This window comes from Fistularia commersonii, chromosome 23 (assembly GCF_037954325.1).
Source record: "Fistularia commersonii isolate RoL2024-O1a breed Wild chromosome 23, RoL_Fcom_v1.0, whole genome shotgun sequence".
In the NCBI taxonomy this organism is placed as follows: domain Eukaryota; kingdom Metazoa; phylum Chordata; class Actinopteri; order Syngnathiformes; family Fistulariidae; genus Fistularia; species Fistularia commersonii.
In genome coordinates this window covers 3,067,096-3,090,772 of record NC_141306.1, presented here as the reverse complement: position 1 = coordinate 3,090,772, position 23,677 = coordinate 3,067,096, and the positions used below count along the sequence as shown (strand labels likewise).

At 40.8% G+C, this 23,677-nt stretch overlaps 2 protein-coding genes and 1 long non-coding RNA gene across 3 annotated transcripts; 1 reads left to right on the top strand and 2 right to left on the bottom strand.

Moving 5' to 3' along the window:
• Nucleotides 1-916: 916 nt before the first annotated feature.
• spra (sepiapterin reductase a) lies at nucleotides 917-11,444 on the bottom strand. Its single transcript, XM_086170939.1, has 3 exons — nucleotides 10,972-11,444; nucleotides 4,777-5,067; nucleotides 917-2,754 (listed from the first exon to the last, which is right to left on the bottom strand). The coding sequence occupies exons 1-3, from the start codon at nucleotides 11,294-11,296 to the stop codon at nucleotides 2,564-2,566; spliced, it is 807 nt and encodes a 268-aa protein (XP_086027065.1). The 5' UTR covers nucleotides 11,297-11,444; the 3' UTR covers nucleotides 917-2,563.
• Nucleotides 11,219-17,833, top strand: LOC147220637 (uncharacterized). The gene is made up of 3 exons (XR_015107970.1): nucleotides 11,219-11,357; nucleotides 13,479-13,640; nucleotides 16,534-17,833. It is a non-coding gene; the product is annotated as an uncharacterized LOC147220637 (long non-coding RNA).
• LOC147220636 (excitatory amino acid transporter 1-like) lies at nucleotides 12,784-21,992 on the bottom strand. Its single transcript, XM_086170937.1, has 10 exons — nucleotides 21,893-21,992; nucleotides 20,807-20,997; nucleotides 20,067-20,204; nucleotides 18,756-18,960; nucleotides 18,621-18,663; nucleotides 18,137-18,417; nucleotides 17,819-18,052; nucleotides 16,370-16,564; nucleotides 16,139-16,273; nucleotides 12,784-13,593 (listed from the first exon to the last, which is right to left on the bottom strand). Exons 2-10 carry the CDS (start codon nucleotides 20,943-20,945, stop codon nucleotides 13,383-13,385), a joined length of 1,581 nt encoding a protein of 526 aa, XP_086027063.1. The 5' UTR covers nucleotides 20,946-20,997; nucleotides 21,893-21,992; the 3' UTR covers nucleotides 12,784-13,382.
• Between the last annotated feature and the right edge of the window lie 1,685 nt (nucleotides 21,993-23,677).

Genomic DNA, 23,677 nt, shown 5'->3' with positions numbered 1-23,677 from the left:
ATCAATGGAAATCAAATGTATTAACTTACGGAGGTCTCCATTTGGAGTCACGCTCGAAATGAGAGTGGAAAAACACACGACCGGCTGATCCAGCTCGTATGTAACGTCCTTAAAACAAGACAAAATGAATCCGTGGACAGTTTGATTTCACACAAGTGTGTTTACTTGGAGGTAGATTGTCTTGTTTTAGTGTTCCCTTCTTTTTTTGAGTTGCATACTGCACAATAAGTAAATAAAATAAAAAAGCCTGACATAAAATGCACCTCCAGAAAATTGATCATTGACATGCACAGCAAATGTGATATTAAAAAAAGGCCATAATATTTCAATCTGAACAAGTTTTAAACATTAACGAAATGCTCAGAAAAAGGTGTGTGGTAGTGTGGTATGTCTCCTCTCATAAAGAATAAAAATATTTTTTTACAAAAACATTTGGACACATAGATCTTCCTGGACACATTGCATTTTGTGTCACAAACAGTAATTTCTTCAAGTTAACCTTATTGGTCATACGTTTCTTTTCAGCGAGTTGAAATCGCCTCTGAAAACGTTTTCCTCCTTAAAATCAAAACGGCGTGAATTCTTCCTCACAAAATTTGGCTTAAAACGCTTCACTAACAAAGTCCCAGATTTCTACGTTTAAAACAAGCCAAGAGCAAAGCGGCCTGACGTGCAAACATCAGCGTGATCCTTCCCGTGACTCAATAGATTAACATACGTTTCTGCTAATATTAATAAAAGAGCTAATATTGAACTTTATTATCTAATGCCTGCAGCAAGTTGGAGGGACAATCAGCACTCTCATTGCATGAGGGTGAACAGTTGTCTTTGTCTAACTCAGTGTCATTTATTTTTCAGTCTCCTCAATTCTGCAAATTTCCTCAGTGGACGGAAAGAACAAGACAACCCCGGTTCATCACCATTTAGTAAGTTTATTTCTACATTGAACAGAATCCAGTTTACAAAACTATTTCCAAGCGGCGCGAGGTAAAAGGTTACGAAACGACAACATGTTCACGGCCGTCTGACCAAAGCTGAAATGTTTGAAAATGTTTCCGTGGAGGAGGATATTGCCGGTCTGTTTCCCCGTATCTGTATCGAGCAGTGACTTCAAGTTAAAACTGAAATTCCTACGACAATCACAGCACTTTGAAATGAGGTAGAGGCATCGCTGGGGAGGTTTGGATTCAGGACATGCACAATGCTTCACACCGCCATTTTGCACAGCATCTACGACTTGTTACGAGTGTAAACAATAGCAAGCATTAAGGCAACTACAAATTCGGCCGGGAATCTCAAGTGACAGGAAAAACCGACAGCATGACGGAGAACGGATGAATCGCTTTGCTTGGAGGGTTGGACGAGTCATGAGTTTTAAGACTTACACAGACTTTTTGATAAGTAAGATTTACGCGGGAGGAAACGGAATCCGTTTCCCGGTATTCTGGTAAAAAGAATGTAAATTAAACCCTCTCCTCTCCAATTTGATGACTTTTGACATTTTTTTGTCAAAATTTTCATGAATATACATAAATTGTCACATTTTGCCAATTTTTCACTTTTCCCAATATTTTTCACTTTATCAACAATTTTCATCATACTTCATAATTTATACAATTTTTCCAATGTTACTGATCTTAAACCTTTTTTGTTAAAAATTTCACGAATATATATAGTGTGGCATTTTGCCAATTTATCACTTTTCCCAATATTTTTCACTTTGTCAACAATTTTTTCAATACTTTATGATTTTCATATTTTTTCCAATGTTAGTGACCCTTGACATTTTTGGTCAAAATTTTCATGAATATACATATATTGTCACATTTTGCCAATTTTTCACTTTTCCCAATATTTTTCACTTTATCAACAATTTTCATCATACTTTATAATTTTCTCATTTTTTCCAATGTTCCGCCAATCGACAAAGACAAAATAAAGATAAATTTTCAAAAATGCTATTTTGAAATTTTAGGATGGAATTTAAGATCTATTCACTTCCAACACCAACAGTGCAAAAATGCGGATTAGAAATACTTCATTTGCACAGTGCTTTTGGGAGGTGTGTGTGTGTGTGTTGTTGCCCAGATGTGTTGATTATGTGTGTATTCATCATGACATATGATGAATTTCATATGATGACATATGATGAATTTTAATTCACATTTGCCATGTGAATTAGAAAATTAGCATTGAGGTCTATGTTGCACCAAACAATTGTGTTTGGAATTGTTAGCAAAGAGGAAAGTGCACGTTCGTTTTCTTTGCCGGGGCAAATGTTTCCTCTCCCCTGACCGGATCATTGTTGACCAACCACAGCTGATACGATTGTGTTTGGATTTCGTACACTTTTTAAAGACAAACGTGATATTAGATTCGGTCTCTTCGGTTTTGTAACAGCTTTTCTATCTGAGCGTTTGACTCCCTCATGGCCCCGCACCGAAGCATCGACTAAAATCAGAGTCATAACAACCTACTGTACAGATTTGTTATTAAAAAAAAATTAAAAATAATCATTTGAAATCAAGGCACAGATATGACTTTTTGGTCTCTCTCTCTCTGTCTAAACATCGTAGACGTCGATGTGGTCTCCTGACGTGTACTTGTCCTCCAGCAGCAGCTTCATCAGCTTCGCGCAGGAGGCCTCGCAGGTGAGCAGCTGCCGCTGAGCGAACATGTCGTTGTAGGACCTCCTGAGGCCGGGGTCGGCCGTCTTGGACCTGGCCAGCATCTGCATGTCCGTGTCCAGAGGTCCTGGAGAGGAAGACACGCGGGAGATAGTTAGCTTTCGGGGTGTTGAGCCGCATTTCGTAATAACAGTGCATTTTGTAATAAACGTCCAAAATGTTAACACTTTTTCATTTCATTTTGTAATAAAGCCGCATTTTGTAATAAACTGCCCCATCGCATTTTGTAATACATTTTGCCGCATTATGTAATAAGTTATTACATAAACTAAACTTAAGCGTCTTTGTGTACCGTGAAAAGCGCTATACAAATCGTATGTATTATTATTATTATTATTATTACATATTGAGAAGATTATTGTAAAAATGCACTTGCAACTTTTTTATTTTCTAGGAAATGTAATAACATGGTGCATTATGTAATAACAACTCTAAAGCATACGTTTGTTAATTGTATTTTATTTTACTTAAAAGTATTTGTATCACTGTATTAGCCTAGTAGCAGTACTTAGCAATTACTATCAGTACACTATTCAAAGGTTGCATTAACAGAGAATATTCTATAAATTCCATGTTATTACATTTCCTAGAGAATAAAAAAGTTGCAAGTGCATTTTGTAATAATCTTCTCAAAATGTAATAACTTATTACACAATGCGGCAAAATTTATTACAAAATGCATTGGGGCAGTTTATTACAAAATGCGGCAGTTTATTACAAAATGCGGCTTTATTACAAAATGAAATTAAAAAGTTATTACATTTTGGACGTTTATTACAAAATGCACCGTTATTACAAAATGCGGCTCAACAGGGGTGAAAATATGCGATTACTTCTTCTATGCAATAAGCTAAATCCATATCCAATATCAATATACTGTACTTTCCAGACTATTAGCCGCTCCTTTTTTTTGCTTTGAACGCTGCGGCTTAAACAGTGACGGCTAATTTATGGGTTTTTAAAGGGCCGATGGGCTTCATGACGCCAAAACAATTAGCCTCGTCAAATCGGAATTACTATGTGTAATCGAAATTACACATAGGCATCGTGGAACACACACTTAAGTGACATTGAAAGCGACGACGAAAGAGAGACTAAGGAATTGTGTGACGGAGGAATTCTGAGACCGTTTAATTCTGACACTGAGGAAGGCGACTTCAGTGGTTTTAGCGCACGGGATAAAGACAAAGATAGCAATCAATGACTTTTCCTGGTCGGCTACTGTATTTATAATTTTTTTAACCAGGCGTGTCTGAGAAAAGCATTTAAAGTATAGATTTAATTAAGCATTAAAAAAATCTTTCTATGTCAATATCTCATCACAAGTGCTGTCTATATTTGTAGAGATTTTTTTTCCTTTTCAAATTAAGCGGGTGCGGCTTATATTCAGGTGCGCTCAATAATCCGAAAATTATGTTAGTGCAATAATCCGGAAGTAAATATGTACATATTTTAATATTTTTATGCATTTATTAGATTGATGCTTATAATTTCATATCATGTACCCTTTGAGTAGGAGCTGCTTCTACAACAAAAAGTATTTTCACCACCTAACTTCAAACAAATGTAATGATTATAAGTAATAATAAGTGTAATTTTATAAGATAAGATAAGATGAGATAAGATAAGATAAGATAAGATAATATAAGATAAGATAAGATAAGATAAACTTTGATTTGAAAAACTATTGATCCCCATAGAGGAAATTCTTTTGTCAAAGTAGCGCAACAGTTATAAGTCTTAATAAATATCAATATAAATACAAATAAGACAGACAATAGAAGGCAATTGGAAAAAACAAAAGAATTCCACAAATAAATAGACAACAGAGAGCAACATCAAGGATAAACAGAATGAAGAAAAAAAAAAGGGACGGTAAGGGTGAAAATAGACAAAATAGTGACAATAGCAAAGACAAGAATAAATTAAATAAACAAAAAAACAAAAAATGAGAGCAACAAGGATAAATGAAAGAACAGAGTGAGGGCATGACGCGTGAATGGGTCGAGGAAGTGAGGTTGTGGTAAATTCCAACGACAGGCAACTTGTAAATATTTATTCTCAGCCAAATAACTTGCGTTTTCTTTACCCGGTGAGTAGTTGAGCACCCGCAGGTCCGGCTCCTCCGCGGCCAGAACCTTGAACATCATCTCCCGAGCCGCCTTCCCCGTGCAGTACAACATCCAGGAGGGGAACGGCTGGATGGCGCACAGGGAGGTGACGTTGACCACGGTGCGGCGCAGGCCGGGGCGCCGCGGGAACGCCCGGAGCAGCCCGGCGGTGAGGCACAAAGCCGAGCTGACGTTGAAGGACAGGTAGGAGTCCACTTCGGCCATGTCGGTGAAGTCCCTGCTGTAACGGGACACGTCGCCCAGGGAGGCTGGCAGGAAAGAGGCGGACAGTTTATCACTATAATCCACAATACCGTTTTTTCCAGACTAATATACAGCGATCCCTCGCTATAACGCGGTTTACTTTTCACGGTTTCGCTACTTCACGGATTTGCATCGTGCATTGTGTTCTGCGTTCTGATTGGCTAAAAAGTCGCTCCGCTTCTTCCCTACCTGTGCGTCAATAACGTTGCAGTTTAATATGTACGCGTACGTAAAACAGCTTGCCAAATTTACATTGCGTAGTGCAAATTCTCTTGCAATTTCGAGTTTCTCTAAAACCCATAATGTTGACAAAACGCTCTGGACCGACAAAAGCATCTGCGGCAGGGCCCAAAAGCCAGCGGAAGATGCTATCTATCGCAGATAAAGTTAAACTTCTGGACATGCTAAGGGAAGGTAAAAGCTAGGCAGCTGTAGGTCGGCATTACGGAATTAATGAATCTTCCCTTCGTTCCGTGAAGAAGGAAGAAAAAAACATAAGGACGACAGCAGCAATAAGTTTTAATAAGGATGCAAAAAGGGTTGAAACTGTCCGCAACAAGACCATGGTAAGGATAGAGTCTGCATTAGCTCAGTGGATTAATGACTGCAGGAAAAAAAACATTACGTTGGTTACAAACGTTATCTGCACAAAAGCGAGAATACTATATCAAAACTTTGCTGACAAGACAAGCGCATTTAATGCCAGCAAGGGCTGGTTTGAAAACTTTAAGAAACGCTTTGGATTTAAAAATGTTTCTCTGCACGGAGAGATGCAGATCAATGTATAATAGAGTATTTAATTGTATAATAATTGTGAAAAAAAATAAAGGTTTCTACTTCACGGATTTTGCCTATTAAGGGTTCTTTTTGGAACGTAACCCCCGCGAAAAACAAGGGTATACTGTAAGCCGCAGTGGCTTAAACTAAACAAATAAATATATGTGTACATATATAGGCTGCACTGTGACATGATATGTGTACACAGAAACTTTTTTTTTACTTTTAATTAAATACATACAAGATAACATCCGCAAATACTGGAAATGCTTTTTTTCCGAACAGTGTTAATAATAAATAACACAAGGAAAAGTCCATCCATTTTCTATCCCTTCTTTGTCCTACTCCAGCTAATTTGGTATTCCTCTTGCGCACTAAAACCGTTAAAGTCGTCTTCTTCGGTGTTGGAATTGAACTGCCTCAGAATTTCACGATGATTTCATTGGTCCGATGGGACGAGGCTAAATGTTTTAGCGGCGTGAAGCTCATTAGCCCCTCAAAAATCCATAAATTAGCCACATCATTGTTTAAGCCACGGTGTTCAAAGCGTGTGAAAAAAATAGCGACATATAGTCTGGAAATGACAGTAATTTTTGTCAAAATCTTGTGGCAACTGGGCTTGAATTTCTTCAAATCCAGTTGCCACGACGAAGATTTTGACAATAATTCACCTTGACATAGATGACTAAGAACCTCCGAAGACACGATCGCCCTGATATTCATACCATTGGAAGAAAAATGTTCTAAAGTACTGTAACCTTGACAAGCTGATCCATGTTTTTACAAAGATTCTGTTTACTAATTGTATTAATATTTTGTGTAATAATTATAATAATAATAATGTAATAATACTTATTAATATTTTGTTTTACAGCGAGGGGAAAACGGTTGGCTGAATTGAGTGAATCTGCCCTGAGTTCCCTTGTGTGAGTCCTCCTGCTTTCTGATTGGTCAGTTCATGAACATGTGGTCAGTAATGAGGAAGTAGTGCTGTGTTAAAGCTGTGGAAGGGTGGACATTATTGTGAAGGTGCCGCTGAAGAAATCCATCCCTCCAACTTAAGAAAAGTCGAACCTCCACACATCAAGCGCGCATATGGAAGTAAGTTAAGAGCAATTATGATGTTTGGAGTTGCAGCTGGAAGGCCAAGTTACCTGCAGTAACAGGTGTAGAAGGTGGAGCGGGGAGATCCTCTGCAGCCACAAACATGCTTCATTTTAATTCAATAAAGCTAACTGTATTTGTGGTTGCAGAGGAACTCCCAGTTCCACACCTGTTTCTAAAGGTGACTTGAACAACTCTTCGCTAAATTAAAAAACACGGACAATCAACAAAGATGTACTTCAGAATCTGGTTGCCCCCCCTTTTTTCCGGGCCAACAACGCCTCTTAAATATTAAAAAGGGATAATCCTAAAGTTCTCAGGAGGAAACCCCTCCGTCAAATCGGACATTTTTATCCTGTTAATCGGGGCAGGATGTGCATTGTTGACCAATTCCCCGGAAAATGCTGAGAAAAGTAAGGCTTTAAAAGCACACATAAAGATTCTGAGGTTGTGTTACTTCATGGACCAGGTCGAATTCAATTATTTTCCCCTTTATGATGGAAATGATCGAGCAAAGCTCCAGAGCAGAGCAACGGCGTCAGTCTGGAGGGGATTAGGGAGGGCGAGGCATGTTTTGGCCGGAAGAAAATGCAATTTGGCATCGGTGCAATGTAAATCTCAAAACCGGAACATCTCTAAGTCACAGCAGGAGTTTTGAATGATGTGCTGTATCGAAAAATGGGAGCAGCTAAAAAATAGCAGATCATACACACAAGCGGGAGGGGCAAGAAAAGCATGAAGCTCCAACCACATAAGTAGCGTTTTACAGAATTGCCCCGAGAAGAAACAAAAGCAATAAAACCCTTCACGCTTATAATAATCAAACAAAAAATATTTCACATTCGCGAGTAAAATGCATTTTATCTTGTCAGGCGGTTGTGCAAACTGCACAATGACATCGCATGCCAAGGAGACCAAGGAAAACACGTCTCGCTTTTCTGTAGTTGCTAGCATAGAGGCTAGGCAGATTCAGGTGGGGCTTGTGGGGGTTGATGGTTGACCTGAATAAGCAGCAACGGTATTTTTCGCACTATAAGGCACTCATAAAATCCTTACGTTTTCTCGAAAATCGGCTGTGTGCCTTATGTATGAATTCTTGCTGCGCTTACTGACTTCAAACCAGTTTGATGCGGCACACTGCGCTCAAACAGTTGTCAAAATGTTTTAGTGCAACTTTGGTCGGCGACGAAACCGCTCCGCGTGATTGGTTGTCAGACCGTTCCCGCCTGATATACCGATGTTGTATTAAAATCGGACCATAGTTGAATATGGGTTGGGACGTCAGACAACGTTAAATGACTAATTATGTTGTGCTGGAATACAACGTTGTTCCAACCTCACACTAACTTCAGGTCTCCGCAATCCCTGCCAATGATAAACCAATCAGAGAACAGTATGTACACTTCCGTACATACTGTGCTCCGACATAATATTATTACTAGTGCATTTTTGTGTATGAGGAACACAAAAAAAGGTCACCTGTTTTCAAAGTCAGGGCGATCAGTCACGCAGTAGATCATGGGAATAGAGCAGGCGTGAAAGTATTCAACATGAATGAATCAACAGTATGGAAGTGGAGGAAGCAAGCAGATGAACTGTGCCAATTAAAGACCAAACAGTTTCCGAGGGAACAAAGTTTGACTAAACTGACTGATTTGTTTCGCTTTATGTACCGTATGTTTTATCATGCGCCTTATAACACGGTTTTGCCTGCAAAATACGGTAGTTATCCCAGCATACATAGTTAGCACCCGGCTACAGCCAGACTATCACTGTAGTCTGTGGGCTGCCGAGGTTTTGTGGCAAAGTCTGTCATTGCTCTGCCGACTGAAAGGGGTGTTTGTGGCCAGATCTTGAAACTTGCGGTTAGAAACTTGCCAGCAGAATGAGCAAGTGAGTGGTTGTAGTTAAGGAGGACGCATGCTCGCCGGGGAGGTTGCCAGGGTAGGATTGTTTGCTTGCAGATCAGCTAGGTAGCATAGCATGGGATGTTTCCAGGATGCAAGATTTCACTTGCAAGCCTTCTTGAGGTGTCGTGGGCCTAACTTCTCAAAACATCTGCGGTGGAAGATGCCCAGTTGAAAACCCAGATGACATGCTGTTGGCTAGGGTAGGTAATTGGTGTTTAATTATTGTTTGTTAGCTTGCCTGTTATTGGTTGTTTAGCTTTTTAGCTCCTTCAAAATCTGAATTGGGCTTTGAGATGTGCTTCACCTTGGATTTTGACACAAGGGATAGTAACATCTCATCCAGTGTATTAATTAATTAATGTAATGTGACGTCCAGAGGGGATACCTACATTGAAATTCAAAAAATTCATTTCACAAGACAGGAAGTAAGACAAAAGCCTCGCCCGGGGCCTTTGCACACAAAGTATTCTTCTATTTCGCGGGATGCGGCTGACCTCGCATGGAGCGTGACTCGACTGACTGGTGTCTGCGGCCCCCGAGGGAAGCAGGACATCAACGCTAAAGAATTAGCCCCTGAAATTTGAAAGAAAAACTGTAACCTTTTCTCATTAAGTCCAAACCCAACCGTTGCAAGTCAATCAGCCGCCTCCATTTGACTTGAATCTTCTCTTCTGCCTGGCAGCTCCAACCTCATCATCCTTCTACCAAGACCTTTACTGTCCAAACCATCTCAGTCTGGGTTTTATCTCCAGTGGGACTCACTCCCTGAGTGAAAACACCTTTATATTCGGACAGCGGGTTGATTCACGCAAAAAGCCGCAGCATTCTATGAATTATTTGGTCCTGCAAGAAGAAAGATTTCCTGACTGACACACTCAAAACATCTCATCAGGACCGATATGGTCATCAGCCCTATCCTTCCTGGGATCGAGTCCAAGAAGCACTTCGTTCTACTTTTCCCTTTTTTTTTTCCCCATCAAACCTAGAGAAACCTCTCCTTTTGCTGTCAAAAGTGAAAAATCCCAATCTACTTCTTCATCGTCACCCTTGTTGCCTTCATGTCTGACCTGAAGTTCATCTGAAACCCTTCTAGTTTTTTTCCAAGACAACACAATGACCCACTGTGAAGGACATTGGAGGGCAGCTTGTGTTTAAGCGACTAAACAAATCTAAGACAAAGGAGTTGATTGTGGATTTTAGAAGGTCCAAAAACACCTGCTATTCCGGTTTCCATCAATGGAAATCGACATTGTAAAGGACTACAGATACCTGGTTGTGCACATTGGCAGAAAACTGAACTGGATAAAAACTCAGATGGTCTACAAGAAGGGCCGGAGCCGTACAGCAGGCTGATTCTGGACTTGCACCTTTCAATCTTCAGAAGTCGGAAGGAAATCTTAAAAGTCTTGATGGAGTCTAACTGGAGTTGTGTTTCATACGTGTTTCATATTATCGCAAGTTTTTACGGTGATGTAACACAATTGGAACCAATAAACAAGCTCTGAAAAAACCCGGAAAAAGGAAACCTGGTAGACAAACAATCCCAAGAGCGGTATTGGCGGCAGAGACGGTATCTCTTTGTGGTATGGATGAAGTGTGGACCGTCCAGAAAAAGGAGTGGAGTCTCCTAGTCTGAGACTTAAACCTCTTAAAAACAAGCCTTTAAATGTGAGATGATAGTTTTACGCAAGTCTTTTTCAAATCTTTTCAAAGTCTTGACATGTTTGGGTGGCTTTAGTAAACTAATCCATGAGGCCGGCAAGGTCACGGGGTCGGAGCTGGACTCTGACCCGGTTGCCCCAGAGGAGAACATTGCCTAAAACAAACCTTCTCGCTTGCTCCATAACATGATAACTAACTACTGGAGCTGCTTCGGCAGAGCAGCGATTCCACCGAGGTGAACCGCCGAAACCTCACAGGAGGTCCTTCTCGGCCATCAGACCATCTAAACTCATCTCATCTCACTCTCCAACTGTGGTAACATTGACCCTAAGCCCTGACATCATTTATATTTATTATCTTTATCATAATGTACACATTGCGGTATTAAGAGCTAGGAAGGAATCATAACAAGTTGTAGAAATCTAGGAATATTTTTGCAGATCCTGTGGTTCTTACCGGCGTTGTTGACCAGGAGGACGTGGTCCATGCCTTCAGAGAAGGCCTCCGCGGACACCCGGACGACCCCCTCCACGCCCTCCGCCGCGGACAAGTCCACCGCCACGCTGCGGACCAGCAAGCCCGCCCGACCCGCCTCGGACGCGGCCAGCTCCGCCTCGAAATCCCGCAGCTGGTCCCCGGAACGAGCGGCCAGGACGAGCGCCGAGCCGGGCCCCAGCAGGCGCGCCAGCTCCGCGGCCGCGGTCCGGCCGAAGCCCCGGGACGCGCCGGTGACGACGCAGAGCGCCCGGCCCAGGTCTGCCTGCGCGGCCGCCGCCTGCATGCTGGCCCTCCGTCGACTGCGGCGGGGGGGGAAAGTCCGCGTCCGAGCGATCAGCGACCCGGTGAGCACTGCTTCTTCTTCTCCTTCCTCTTCTTCTTCTTCTTTTGCTGCTGTTTCTTCTTCTTCCGCTCTCCACACGGAACCGGCAGCCTGGATCGTATCGCCATCTCTCGGTTTCACGCCTCTTTACAGTCGCCGTGACGTCATTTCTCGCCCCGTGACGTCAGTCCCCTACCGTGGCGGTCCCATTTACTGCGGTAGAGATCCCCCAAATTTTTTATTATCTTATCATTTCTCCCCGACATTTCTATTTAGAAAATATAATTTTGGAAGCGTTTCCATTTTTATTTGTGTGACCAGCGATTTCTTTTATCCTTTCATACATACACACACACACACACACACACACACACACACACACACACACACACACACATACATACATACATACATATTAATTATCTTTTAAAAGCGAAGAAGCAACAAAATCCAACTTTTCCATCAGGAAAATAATTTTCTATTAATGTGACTAGAATAATTATTTCTTTCACATATACATATATATTTATGTTTACATATACAGTGTGTATACTAAATATATATATATACAATATAATAATATAATACAATAATATAATTTTTATATAAACATATATATTTTTATATAATATTGTTTTATAAATATATTTTTATATAATATTTTAATATATTTTTATATAATATAATCATATAATTTTTTATAATACAATATAGTATAATATGATGTAGCATAATATAATATACAATATGCAATAACAATATCAGTAAATATGAATATAAATACAGGTAGAAGAGACAATTGACAACAACAACAGCAAGGATAAAAATAAATAACAGAATGAAGGAAGAATATATATATATATATATATATATGTGTGTGTGTGTGTGAATATATATGGACATGCGCATATAAATATTTATATACATACTTACATATTTACTCCTTTTTTGTCCTCTAAAAGCTGCTTCTATTAAGAAAATACACTTTTGGAGGCATTTCAATTTTAACTAGTGTGATAAAGCATAATGTTTTTTTTTCTTTGTATTTCACATATGCACGTATACACATGCACATTTACATACATACAAATGCATATGCAAAAAATGTTGCGCAACGGTATTGCAAATTGGTTGTGGATGTGTGTGAGTGTCTCATGTTCCGCCTCCTTGTTTATTTTCAAGAAATACACACACACACATTCTTCAAATTGCTTTTTTTTTGGTTCTTTCAGGCATTTTTCTTTTGTTGCTGTTGTGTTGTAAGAAGTTCTTGTCCATCTAGGTTGAGATGTTAGCGTTTTGTGACGATATACAGTTGTTCACTGTCTGACCCTGTGGATTCAGGTCATGGATACTTAGCGGTGATGATTGGACAGGTAGGAGGTGAACAAGGTGACCCCAAAGAATACGTGCTTTTTGACAAGAAAAAAGAAAACAAATAATTCACAAATGCATTTTTCAGATCAACCTTTTATTCTTTGTTACGCCTTCAGGAGGAAACCAGGCTTTGACATCTATTTATCATCACAATATTGTTTTTTGTTTTTTTTTTAAATCTCATCTCATATCTAAGTGAGCAATGTTAGTTAGAAATTTTTCCCCCAAAAAAAGAAAAGGAAAAAGTATCGGCAGATCAGGTCATCAAAATGTAAATGTCCACATACGTAAATCGTTATACGTCTATTAAAGTCTGTAATTCTATTAATAACAGCACTATCAGCTAGCGGGGCAGTAACTAAGAATCAATTTGAATTTCATGTTTTAACAAGGTGAATTAATAATATCCTGGCGTTAAATGGCAAGTTAATAATATTCTTTCAGTATCAGTTTCCCGAAAGATCCAAGATGAACACAACCGGCGCTATTCCGAGACGGACTAATAATCACTTCAATTTCGGACGAAAAGAGGAATGTAAGAAATTCATCAAAATTCTGGGGAAACGACAAGAAGGAATGCGAAATCCGAAAGTGACAAAATGATTTTCCACCGTGACGATCTCCCAATCGGATCCCCAACCAGTGGGTTCGGCCGGGCGAAGGGGAACGATCAGATGCTCGATTCGCTGTGACCGCGTTTGTCGTTTTCCATGTCGCTATCCTGCGAGATGAGCTTGTAGGGTTTCTTCCTCTCTCTTTCCTCCAGCACCGAGTTTCCCATCTCCACGTCCTTGCTGCGCAGTTCGTGCCGAGACAGGAACTCCACGATGCCGGCGCCGATGGAGTCCCCCAGAACATTGGTGGTGGTGCGCAGACGGTCCCTGCAGCCCGGGAGAGACCAACGACAAGAGTTTAGATGCGCAAAAAGGTGAGTATTATTTGAAAACATAAGCTATATTGCAGAACGGACAGCTACATTTGATGCTGACAGACCCGTGTAAACCATTTCTGTATCGCATTACAGGAATGTCTCAGAAAATTAGAATATTGTGATAAAGTTCTTTATCTTTTGTAATGCAATCAAAAAAACAAAAATTACTTTTGGTGCTGACAGACGTGTGTAAACCATTTCTGTTTCAGATTACAGGACTGTCTCAGAAAATTAGATTTTTGTGATAAAGTTCTTTATCTTCTGTAATGCAATTCAAAAAATCAAAAATACTTTTTTCATGATATTTTAATATTTTGAGATAGGATTTTCGGGTTTTCTTAAGATGTAAGCCATAATAAGCAATATTAAAATAATAAAAGGCTTGCGATATTTCAGTTGATTTTTGATGAATCCAGAATGTATGACATTTTTGTTTTTGTAATTGCATTACAGAAGATAAAGAACTTTATCACAATGTTCTCATTTTCTGAGACAGTCCTGTACTTAATTTTTCAAAATCAGAAACAGAATAATTTATTGATCCCCAGAATTGCTTTTTATTGAAAGCAGCTCCTGCTAGAGCCAAGTGGGGAAAAATAAAGAATAAAATAGCAAATAATAAAAATTAAAAAAAGAACAGTAAAGATCAAACAAAATAAGTAAAAATGAAGTTAAAGGTATGTAAAATATATGTAACGTAGATATAAAATAATAGTTGTAATAAAATATATGTGATGTTATAAATGTGCTGTGGTTTTTTTTTTGCCCCCCCCCCCATATCACAGCTTCCTGTTGTCATTTTCAGCTCAACCTTTGGCTTTGTGTGTTTTCTCCTTCTTTTAAACCAAGGTATTATATAGATACAAAAAAAATAGCATTAGTTAACCATGCATATCAGACTCGTCTGACATTTTTCTGATCATTGTCTGACATTTGTTTCAAAAATAAAACCAGTCTGGTTTTGAAGGCTCTGACGTTTGCATGCATTTCATGCACAAAAAACTTTTTCCCTTGTAGCATCACATCCAGCTCACAGCTCACTGTCACACAAATACTATGTCCACAGTTAAGGCTAAATTCAGCTCAGGAAAATTCTCAAGTAGCTCCAAAAACGAGATAATCTCCTGTTTGAGCTCCCACATTCATTGATCCAATCGTTCAATCACTGACATCAAGTATGAATTCTGTACCGATCTTTGGCGGGCCGGATTAAAAAGACCAACGGACCGGATGTGGCCCGCGGGCCGTAGTTTGCCCACCCCTGTTTTAGCGCTTTCATCACCCATTCACACATTCAGAGCCGGCCAGCCTGTTTGGCAACATAAACAAATACTAAGGGCACCCTGGCTCCAAAACATGTATCTTAGTTATTACTATTAAATCTTAAATCGGAAAAGCTCACATTGACTCAAAGCTGTTATTGTATTGTTTCAGCGACTAGCATGTAACTGTTATTAATGATAATCGATCATTTGTGCCTTTTCCCATCCACCCTTCATACCCCGTTTGTCTCTATCACTCTATATCTTGTAGCTTTGTATCTCTTTCTACCCCGACCGTTCGAGAAGGCGGTCGGGGCACCTGTCCCAGGTTTCTGCACCGGAAAAAGGCATTATTGCCGAGTGCTTGCTCCTGGGAGAATGTTAGTTTTTTTTGGAGATCTTCTTTAAGCGTGGAAAGTGTCAAGGGTCAACTGTGTTGTGATGGTCTTGCCAAATTACGCAACCAACCCTCTGGTTGGAGAGACCCCGACTATTAATAATTTTCACCCTCGGACTCATTATCAAGAGCCACAGGCTCAGCTTGAGATTTTATTATTCCAGTCTGATCCATCAGAAAGGCCAGTCAAGCCCTCAAAACATCTGCCCTCAGTGTCCGTTTGCTCTTTAAGCGTATCCTCTTGTGATTCCATCCCTTTCCTTCGTTTTGTTCCACCTGGTTCTGGCCTGTTGATTTTGCTTAGCTGAGTTTTTCCCAATGACTTCAGACCTTCAGCTCGTCCAAAGAATTAAGACGTGCTCTCTGACAGGGGCTTCAGCTCGAGAACAATCGGGTTCTTCCTCCTCCTCCATTACCAGCCTTCATTCCATGCAGGCGCTATTTAAAGGTGTCTGTCTTCATAAAAGAGTGACACTCATATTCGGTCCATCCTAGTTAAAAGGAGAGAGATTATTTTTTTATCCTATTACCCCAGTTAGCTGAGTAATTTCTGGTAAGGGTATTCTAATTGAATCTATTAATTTGGGAAACCTAATTATGTTTCTATGTTAAAACTCGTCGTAAAAAAAATACTCGATACAAAGAGGAAGATGTAGAACGAGACTCCGGGGAGAGCGGAGAAGTGTGTCACTAGGTGGTAGTAGACACGGAGATGCTTTTTGACCTTTAAAACGCCAGAGCCGGGACGCGCCTCACACACTCTGGCACCGCAGGAGGGCCCTCGCTTGTGTTTTCAAAAGCCAAAACGCGTTTAACTGCAAGGGGGAGCTACTCACAGGAACCAATCGACCGCAATGATAAGAGTGATGTCATCGGTGGGAAGTCCGACGGAGGTCAGCACGATCACCATGGTGACCAGGCCTGCCTGAGGGATCCCCGCCGCTCCGATACTTGCCGCGGTTGCTGTAATACTTGATCGACAATGAACAAGGAGACCCCCGAAATTCGTCATTATTTCGCGTCGTACTTCTTCCGTCGTTGACCTCACAGTTATCCTCACGTCTTACCTGATGGTGATGATTTGACCAAAGTTCATCTCCATGTTGTTCACCTGGGCGATAAAGATGGCCGCCAGTGCCTCATACAAGGCCGTCCCATCCATGTTGATGGTTGCGCCCACCGGCAACACAAATCGTGTGATCCGCTTATCAATTCTGTTGTTCTCCTCCAGGCATTTGAAGGTGACAGGGAGGGTGGCTGAGCTGGGAGAAGAAGGAGCCGGGGGGAAAACAAGCAGAGCGTCCATATTTCAGCGGCGTGAAACTCCCATGGATGCTTCAACGCCCAAACCAAGAGCGAAGGTGCCAGATTCAACATGGAAATCTTACACAAACATCTGAACTTAGTTTTCATTCATTCATTATAACACGTATCCTGCCTCCTAACCCAGCAGAAATTGGGATTGAAGCTTGGTTCACCCTGGAGCGCTCGTGCGGAGTCGTGCGGAGACGTACAACCATTCATTCGCTCATTCACCTGTCATTTCGAGACAATTTAGGGTCAATCTTTTGCATGTTTTTGGACTGTTAGAGGAAACCGGGACAGAAAGGGGGTGAACAAGAAAGGCCCTCTATCAGGGTTGAACCTGGGACCTTCTTGTTGTGAGGCGCCAAACTCAATTATCTCTGTCCGTCATAATTGTACTTTGAATACCAAATAGTAGACGGGTCCCGGTAGCAAAGTCCAGTTAGTCTTTGACTCGGGTGCGAATCCTCAGACCTTTAACCACCTCCTATAGCAGGAGTCGGCAACCCGCGGCTCTCTCATCTTTACATTGCGGCTCTGAGTGGCTTGGAAAAATAAATTATAAATGTTTAATTGAAGTATATTTCATTTGCGTTAATTCCTTTTTTTTAACTTTTAGTTCTAAGTTGGAAGATTATTGTGATCTTGAAATATTAGATAAAATTATATTTGTTATTTTTCGCCGCTCAAAATAACGTCAACACTCGCGGAAGCCGGTATACCCGCCGGCCGGTAAAGTCCCGGTTTGCAGATGCCGTGCGCAGAAGTTCAGGAGCAGAAGTCCCATAAACCAGGTAAAATTAATATTTATGAAGATATTTTGCAAATATTTATTTTCTATTGTTTACTGACACAGTGATTTTTTTTTCCCGATTTTTTTTTAAAATTCAGGTCAAGGCTCCGCTAAACTCTCTGAAAGCCCCAAATGACTTCATTACATAAATAAAATTTAATTTTCTCTGTAATACTTTGTGAATTTCAGAAGCAACACACGACACACTTGTTAATACAAAGTGTAAAGGTAATAAAAAGAAATATATACAGCGGTACCTTTATTTTAGACGTCAAAAAGCAATTGCGGCTCCCAGTGTTTTCTTTTCCGAGGTCTAAATGGCTCTTTGGGTGTTACGGGTTGCCGACCCCTGTCCTATAGGTAGTCCGAAAAATACTAGTCTGTTTCCATTCGCGCGGTATTCTAACTTGCGGCTCACCTAGAGGACGTTCCAAGGGCGGTTATCAGAGCCTGCAGGAGCCCAGCAATGAAGATGAAGGGGTTCTGCCGAGTGATGACAAAATACAGGGTGGGAAGAATAAGAACGGCGTGGATCAACAAGCCAATGATAACTGTGATGGTATACATGCCCAGCTGGCCACCCATCTGTGTCAGATCATCCATCTCCACAATCTTTCCTGCAATTAGGAACAGGATACCGATAGGAGCATACCTGAGGGGCGGAGGGGAACAAGTTCAGATAATGTGATCGGGGCATTTTTGTATTCAACGTGTGATGCTGAGAGTACAATCTCACCACATAATGATGGCTACCAGCCGCATGATCGCTTCGTTTAGGCTGTCAAAGAAATCTCTCAGGAGCTGGCCTTGCTCCTTCATGTTGCCAATTATCAGACCAAAGCACATGGAGAAGACCACCAGCCCGAGAGCGTTGACCCCGTTCACCTGACCCGGCACCGGTATCACCTCCTCCCGGGTAATGTCCATGACCTCCTGGGTGCCGTTGGTCGTGTTGAAGACGGTCTCGTTCACCGTCACCGTCACGTGGACCAGTCGCTTTCCGTATTTAGTCTTGAACTGGAAAATGGACGATATTTGAGGAGCGTAGCTGGTTTGATGGTTAGATAGCCGGGCCTTAACCCTCATATTATGTTAAGGGTCAATTTGACCCATTGGGTCAATGGGTGAAATGGGTCAAATTGACCCTTAACATAACATGAGGGTTAAACCACATGGAGACATCCTATGGGATATTTTTTGATGTTAACTGACAAGCTCACCTGCTGTGTGCAGGCTTGGACCAAGTTTGGAGGGAACATATTCCTAAAAAGAGAATTCGGTGTTGTTAGGGGTAGTTACTCGGAGCTATTGGTAGATACCTTAATATTGCGCTTCCTTACTTAAATGCAAGCTACCTGATCAGATCTAAAAAGGCATCGGCAGGACTGACTTGCTGTATTGCCGGCTGTTTCCCAAACTCATCTTTAGACCCCTTCCCCGGATGGATGATGAGCACAATTATGATGCCGATGAAAACGGCGATGAAGGTCGTCGTCATGTAGTAAATCACAGCTCTCATGCCCATCTTTCCCGATGCTTTGCTGTCCAACGCGGCCATTCCTTGTAGGGACAAGATTGAGACTCTGTTAGTATTTACATGGCAAGAAACATGACGATGATGTAGAAAAATAAAAAAAAGGACATGCCTGTCCAGCAAGCTTGTAGTAGCAGGTAAATGTTCTCCTCTTTTCTATAGTTCCGACACTGACGCATTCACACACCTATGGTGGCAGAGCTGCCACGCAAGGCGCTTACCGGGTGGCAACTTGGTGGTTCACCTATTGGACCTGCTTGCCCCCCTGATGCCGCAAAAACTTTACAGTCAGTTTGATCCTGAATGAAGTTCAACTTCATCTATATTTGATTACTTTTATAATAAGCCTACAACCTGAACTGCCAACAATCCTTGCTATCAAAGTCCATTATTTAGGGGACTTGCCCAGCCGTCTACTGTTGTTCTTCTCCGGGTGAGTCCAGGGATGACCAGCACTATGGAAACTCCACCGCTCAACGTCACCTTGGACCGGGACGTTCCTGGTTTATTAACAAAACTAACAGATCCTCCCTGCCAACACTGAAACAACTGGCATCCATTCTTTCGTCTCCTCCATCTCTGCGGCCAGCTGTTTTGGCGGTGTAACATTTAAACCCCCCCAGATTTTAGGCCATTCCAGACCTGCATCGGCAGCCACCCTATATTTTTGCAGCCTCGGCTGTAATTACAAGTTTCAATTTGTGAAAGGTCACACCTCCTCTGTTGTGTCATTCCCTTATCCCAGATCTTCTGTCTCATCTTGTCAGGTAATTGTGTGTCAGTAATCTGCTTTCTGCTCATCTGTAACTTAGATTGCTTCACTACGGACTGACTTTGACAGACTCTTGTTTTGTTTTTGCCGAGGACAAAAATACAATTCAGGTCCTCTCAGTCTCAGTTACTTCCCCTTGTATTCGGGTCCACCTGCTTCCACCCACCAGTCACAGAAGTAACATTCTCCATGCCCACTATTTTCATTTTCACCGCTCCCCCTTTCAGTATGAAACTAACAGAACGAAAAAAATATAATTCCTCCTTTCCCTCATTTTAATCGGTAATTTTCTGCCATACCCACACTCTCAATACATGTATTCACATTATAACATTCCAGAGGAAGGTGACAATTTTGCACCTGTTATCAGACTTGAGACAAGAAGAGGCAGGACCAGCATCTGAAGCATCCTCATCAACAGCTCCCCGGGGAAGGAGAAGTACTTCACCTCACGGTAGGACATCTTATAGGGACGCAACGTAAATCCCAGAACGATACCTGCAGAGACAATTAAGGGGTGGCCTTGTATGTGTAGGTGTGTATGCATCTGTGTGTCCATGTATGTGCGTGTGTGTGCAGGTGTATGCATGTGTATGTGTATACATAGGCATATGTGTGTGTGTGTGAATGTCTACACATGTGCATGTGTATGTATATCACCTCACTGTAGGATATCTTATAGGGATTACATTACATTACAGTAATTTGGCAGATGCTTTTATCCAAAGCGACTTACAAAAAGTACAATTCAAGAATGTCATCTTATACTTCCTATACGTCTTTTTTTTATCATTTTGTTGTCTGTTCTTATCCTTGCAGTTGTTCACTCTGCTGTCTATTTATTTGTGGATACCTTATGCTATCTTTTAATTGTCTCTCTTAGTTATATTTATGTTCATATTTATTGATACTGTCATTATTGCTCTGTTGTGATAGAAGAATTTCCCCAATGGGAATCAATTAAGTATATCTTATGTTATCTTATACACCTTATACACACATGTGGGTGCATTTGTTTGCATTTATATATGCATATACATATGTGTGTGTGTGTCTCTGAATGTACGTGCGTTTGCGAATGTGTGTGTGTGTAGACATACCTACAATAACTGCCCCGACCGTGAAGAGCACAAAGGCATTCTTCTTGAGAAAAGCCTGGATGTCCTCCTTGGAGATCTCCTCCACTTTTCTCTTGGCCTTCATAGTGCGTATGTGAATTCCCTCCCTGAAGCGTTGCATTGTTGACGCCCGGAAACCGAAATGTTTTCCGAGCAGAGGGTTCAGCAGCTGGCTGAAAAACGTGTTCACCTTGAAAGTCGCGATAACACAAACTACAAAACTTTAGTTTAGGAGTTGAGTTGTGCTTCCGCTGAATGTATTTTTTTTTTGTGTGTGTGTGTTAAATCAGAAAATTGTTTTAAATAAACAGTCCAGTTGCCTGACGATGTCCAGGTCGGTTGGTGAATTTAATTTCAGGATGGAATGTGTTCTCCATTCCTTATTTCCCTCTGAAAGAACATTCAGAGTTTGCAGAAGCATCCTGCAAAATAAGAGCTTACACACTTTTGAATATTAAAAGTGTCATACGGATACTTAAAAATTAGCCTAGGAGCAGGAGAGGGGGGGTTCTACAAGCCGTCTGGATGCACATGTAAGTTTATACCCTGGATGTGAAAAGAATCAGAATCACAAAGTAACTTTGTTCAAATGTTTTAGATAATTTAAGTCTGAAAAGACGCTCTTTATCGAAAAAGGGGTTGATCTTATTTATACATTATTTACCGCTGGGATTTTTCTCATACATTGGAAATGTAAAAATAGAATTATTGCAAATCCAAGAGTTTTCGCTGCAAAACACAACTCTGCTGATTGATAAAATAACGCCATGTAAAAATTACAGGTGAATGTGACATGGTTGGAATTAAAAATTCCATATCTGTGAAGCGTTCATATTTGGAAATCAAACTGAACAATAACCGGTCCTGTTTTCATTTGCAAGCCATCGACCATCGGTTGTAAAACACAAGAGTGAATTTCTGTCACATTTCTCTATTATATTCATACACAAGCATAGTTCGAGAACAAATCTCCGTCTAGTTTTGCAGATCAGTATAAGCAGAGGAGTAGTAGCCTACCAAATTCTACATTTTAGCACAAAGTCAAAATAAAGGTTGGATGTTACTCACCTCTTTGGGTCCTGTTTTTGCTCTCCGGTTGCCCAGGGGTCGGAGGTCACCTGTGCAGGCGGGTGAAGCTGCAGCACCGAAGCAGAGCCGGAACCCCTCGGATTTCGGAAGACGGAGTGGATCGAGCAGCTCTGAATGGAAGCGGTGCTCTCCTGCGAAACCACTGCAGTCGGTCTGGACGAGAGTGAAGTTATCAGGTGAGAGACAGAGTGAAGGATGGGTGGAGGAGTGGGGGGAGACTATCAGGACAAATTAGAAAATGGTCCTCCCATTAGCCTGTTAGCCCTGTGACACAAATTCCAGGTAAAGCCCAGATGAACCGGGAGGAAAACTTTGTTGAGAGTCCTTGCAAGAATCGCCGAAGATTTAAACAGCTGAGGAATAAGCCTAAAATTAAATATCTTCCTCCTTCTGTCATTCTTCCCTGTCTCTGTGTGTCCGTTTGCCTGGTCATACAAAACAGAAAACAGGTCTGCTTGATGCACATCACCTCCCTTGGGACGCGTTATAGTTTGCAGTCATCCTGCCGAGGGAAAAAAGTAGAGCTTGCGCCGTAATGAGTAACCTTGTTGTATGGAAACATATTCCCGGGTGAAGTTGAATATAATTAGTGAAGAATACCCCTCGAATCAGGTCACGTCATCTTTTACAAATAGTATTCCTCCGTCCGTCTCTTACGCTGGAATGAATGAAATCCTTCTGCGGAAGCTAAAGAATAGATCTGTACACGCACAGGGTTTAACAAGTGACTGCTCCTGCTGAAGAGCTGAAGGGTTTATTTAGGATAAATGTGAATTTGTTATTGCTGTCAAAGAGTATAATCAGGGAAGATCAGGTAGTGACAGCAAAAAAAAAAAAAAGACTGATTACTATCTTATAGCTGCAACAAACTCCAAAATGTTTTTTTTTTATGCTAAAGGGTCAGCAACAGGTTATTTTAGTTGTTTTTTTTTTTTTTTTACACACACAACGTTTCTCTCTTTGCCGTTTTTGGGGGGTAATTTGAAATTCTTGTCAAATCGCTTTCTAACTTTGCAGTCATCCTGGTAACCTGTGGATAAAATGTAATTACTTTTTAAAATTTGTGGTCATTTTGGTCTAATTCCGTGCAAATATTCATCCACACTATTTTCCAATAAGTTATACTGTTTATTATTTTGTTTAAAAAATATGTAAAGGTGAACTTATTAGGTCCTGGACATATTGCTAGATAGTTATATAGTTATATACTATGATTTATTTACTTTAATGCCGACCTCACATCTTACCATGTCTTACAGCAAAAAGTCAAATATAATGTAAGCCCTCAGCGTCTCTGTATCTCAACCCCATGGTAATACTGTGAAACAGATTCATCGGGACTCATGTCCTAAATTAATTTCATCACATTTGATACCTCGGGCAAATTCTTGCACCTTGGAGAAATCAGGTGAGATGAGTCTAGATCCCACTCCCTTCTCTAGTTAGGACGTTTTTGATTTATCAGTTTGATGAAAAGATTACATCTCCCAGTGTCTTAATTCATTAATGTGAATTTCGTACTAGGAATGCAATCTTTTTTTTAGATGCCTATTATGGGGTTTTAAAATGTCTTCTCTAATATTTGCCTCTGGGAGGCGCCATTATTCCATTTACATTATATATGTAAATAAATACAGGCGGAGTAGGTTTGATAATGATAATAATAATGATAATAACAGCACTCGGCATTGTTAATCATAATAATACTTATTATGATTATAATGATGATGATAATAACAATAATAATACATTTGACTTATTACT

What these genes read in the sequence shown, in the direction of transcription:
- spra (XM_086170939.1), bottom strand. Translation starts at nt 11,296, where the DNA reads ATGCAGGCGGCGGCCGCGCAGGCAGACCTGGGCCGGGCGCTCTGCGTC. An exon ending in CCTCCTGGTCAACAACGCCG is followed by an intron (nt 5,068 to 10,971) that starts GTAAGAACCACA and finishes CTTTCCTGCCAG; the next exon opens with CCTCCCTGGGCGACGTGTCC. An exon ending in GGTGCTCAACTACTCACCGG is followed by an intron (nt 2,755 to 4,776) that starts GTAAAGAAAACG and finishes CTTCCTCTCCAG; the next exon opens with GACCTCTGGACACGGACATG.
- LOC147220636 (XM_086170937.1), bottom strand. Translation starts at nt 20,945, where the DNA reads ATGCAACGCTTCAGGGAGGGAATTCACATACGCACTATGAAGGCCAAG. An exon ending in GGTCGGGGCAGTTATTGTAG is followed by an intron (nt 20,205 to 20,806) that starts GTATGTCTACAC and finishes TTGTCTCTGCAG; the next exon opens with GTATCGTTCTGGGATTTACG. An exon ending in GGTCAAATCATCACCATCAG is followed by an intron (nt 16,274 to 16,369) that starts GTAAGACGTGAG and finishes TTGTCGATCAAG; the next exon opens with TATTACAGCAACCGCGGCAA.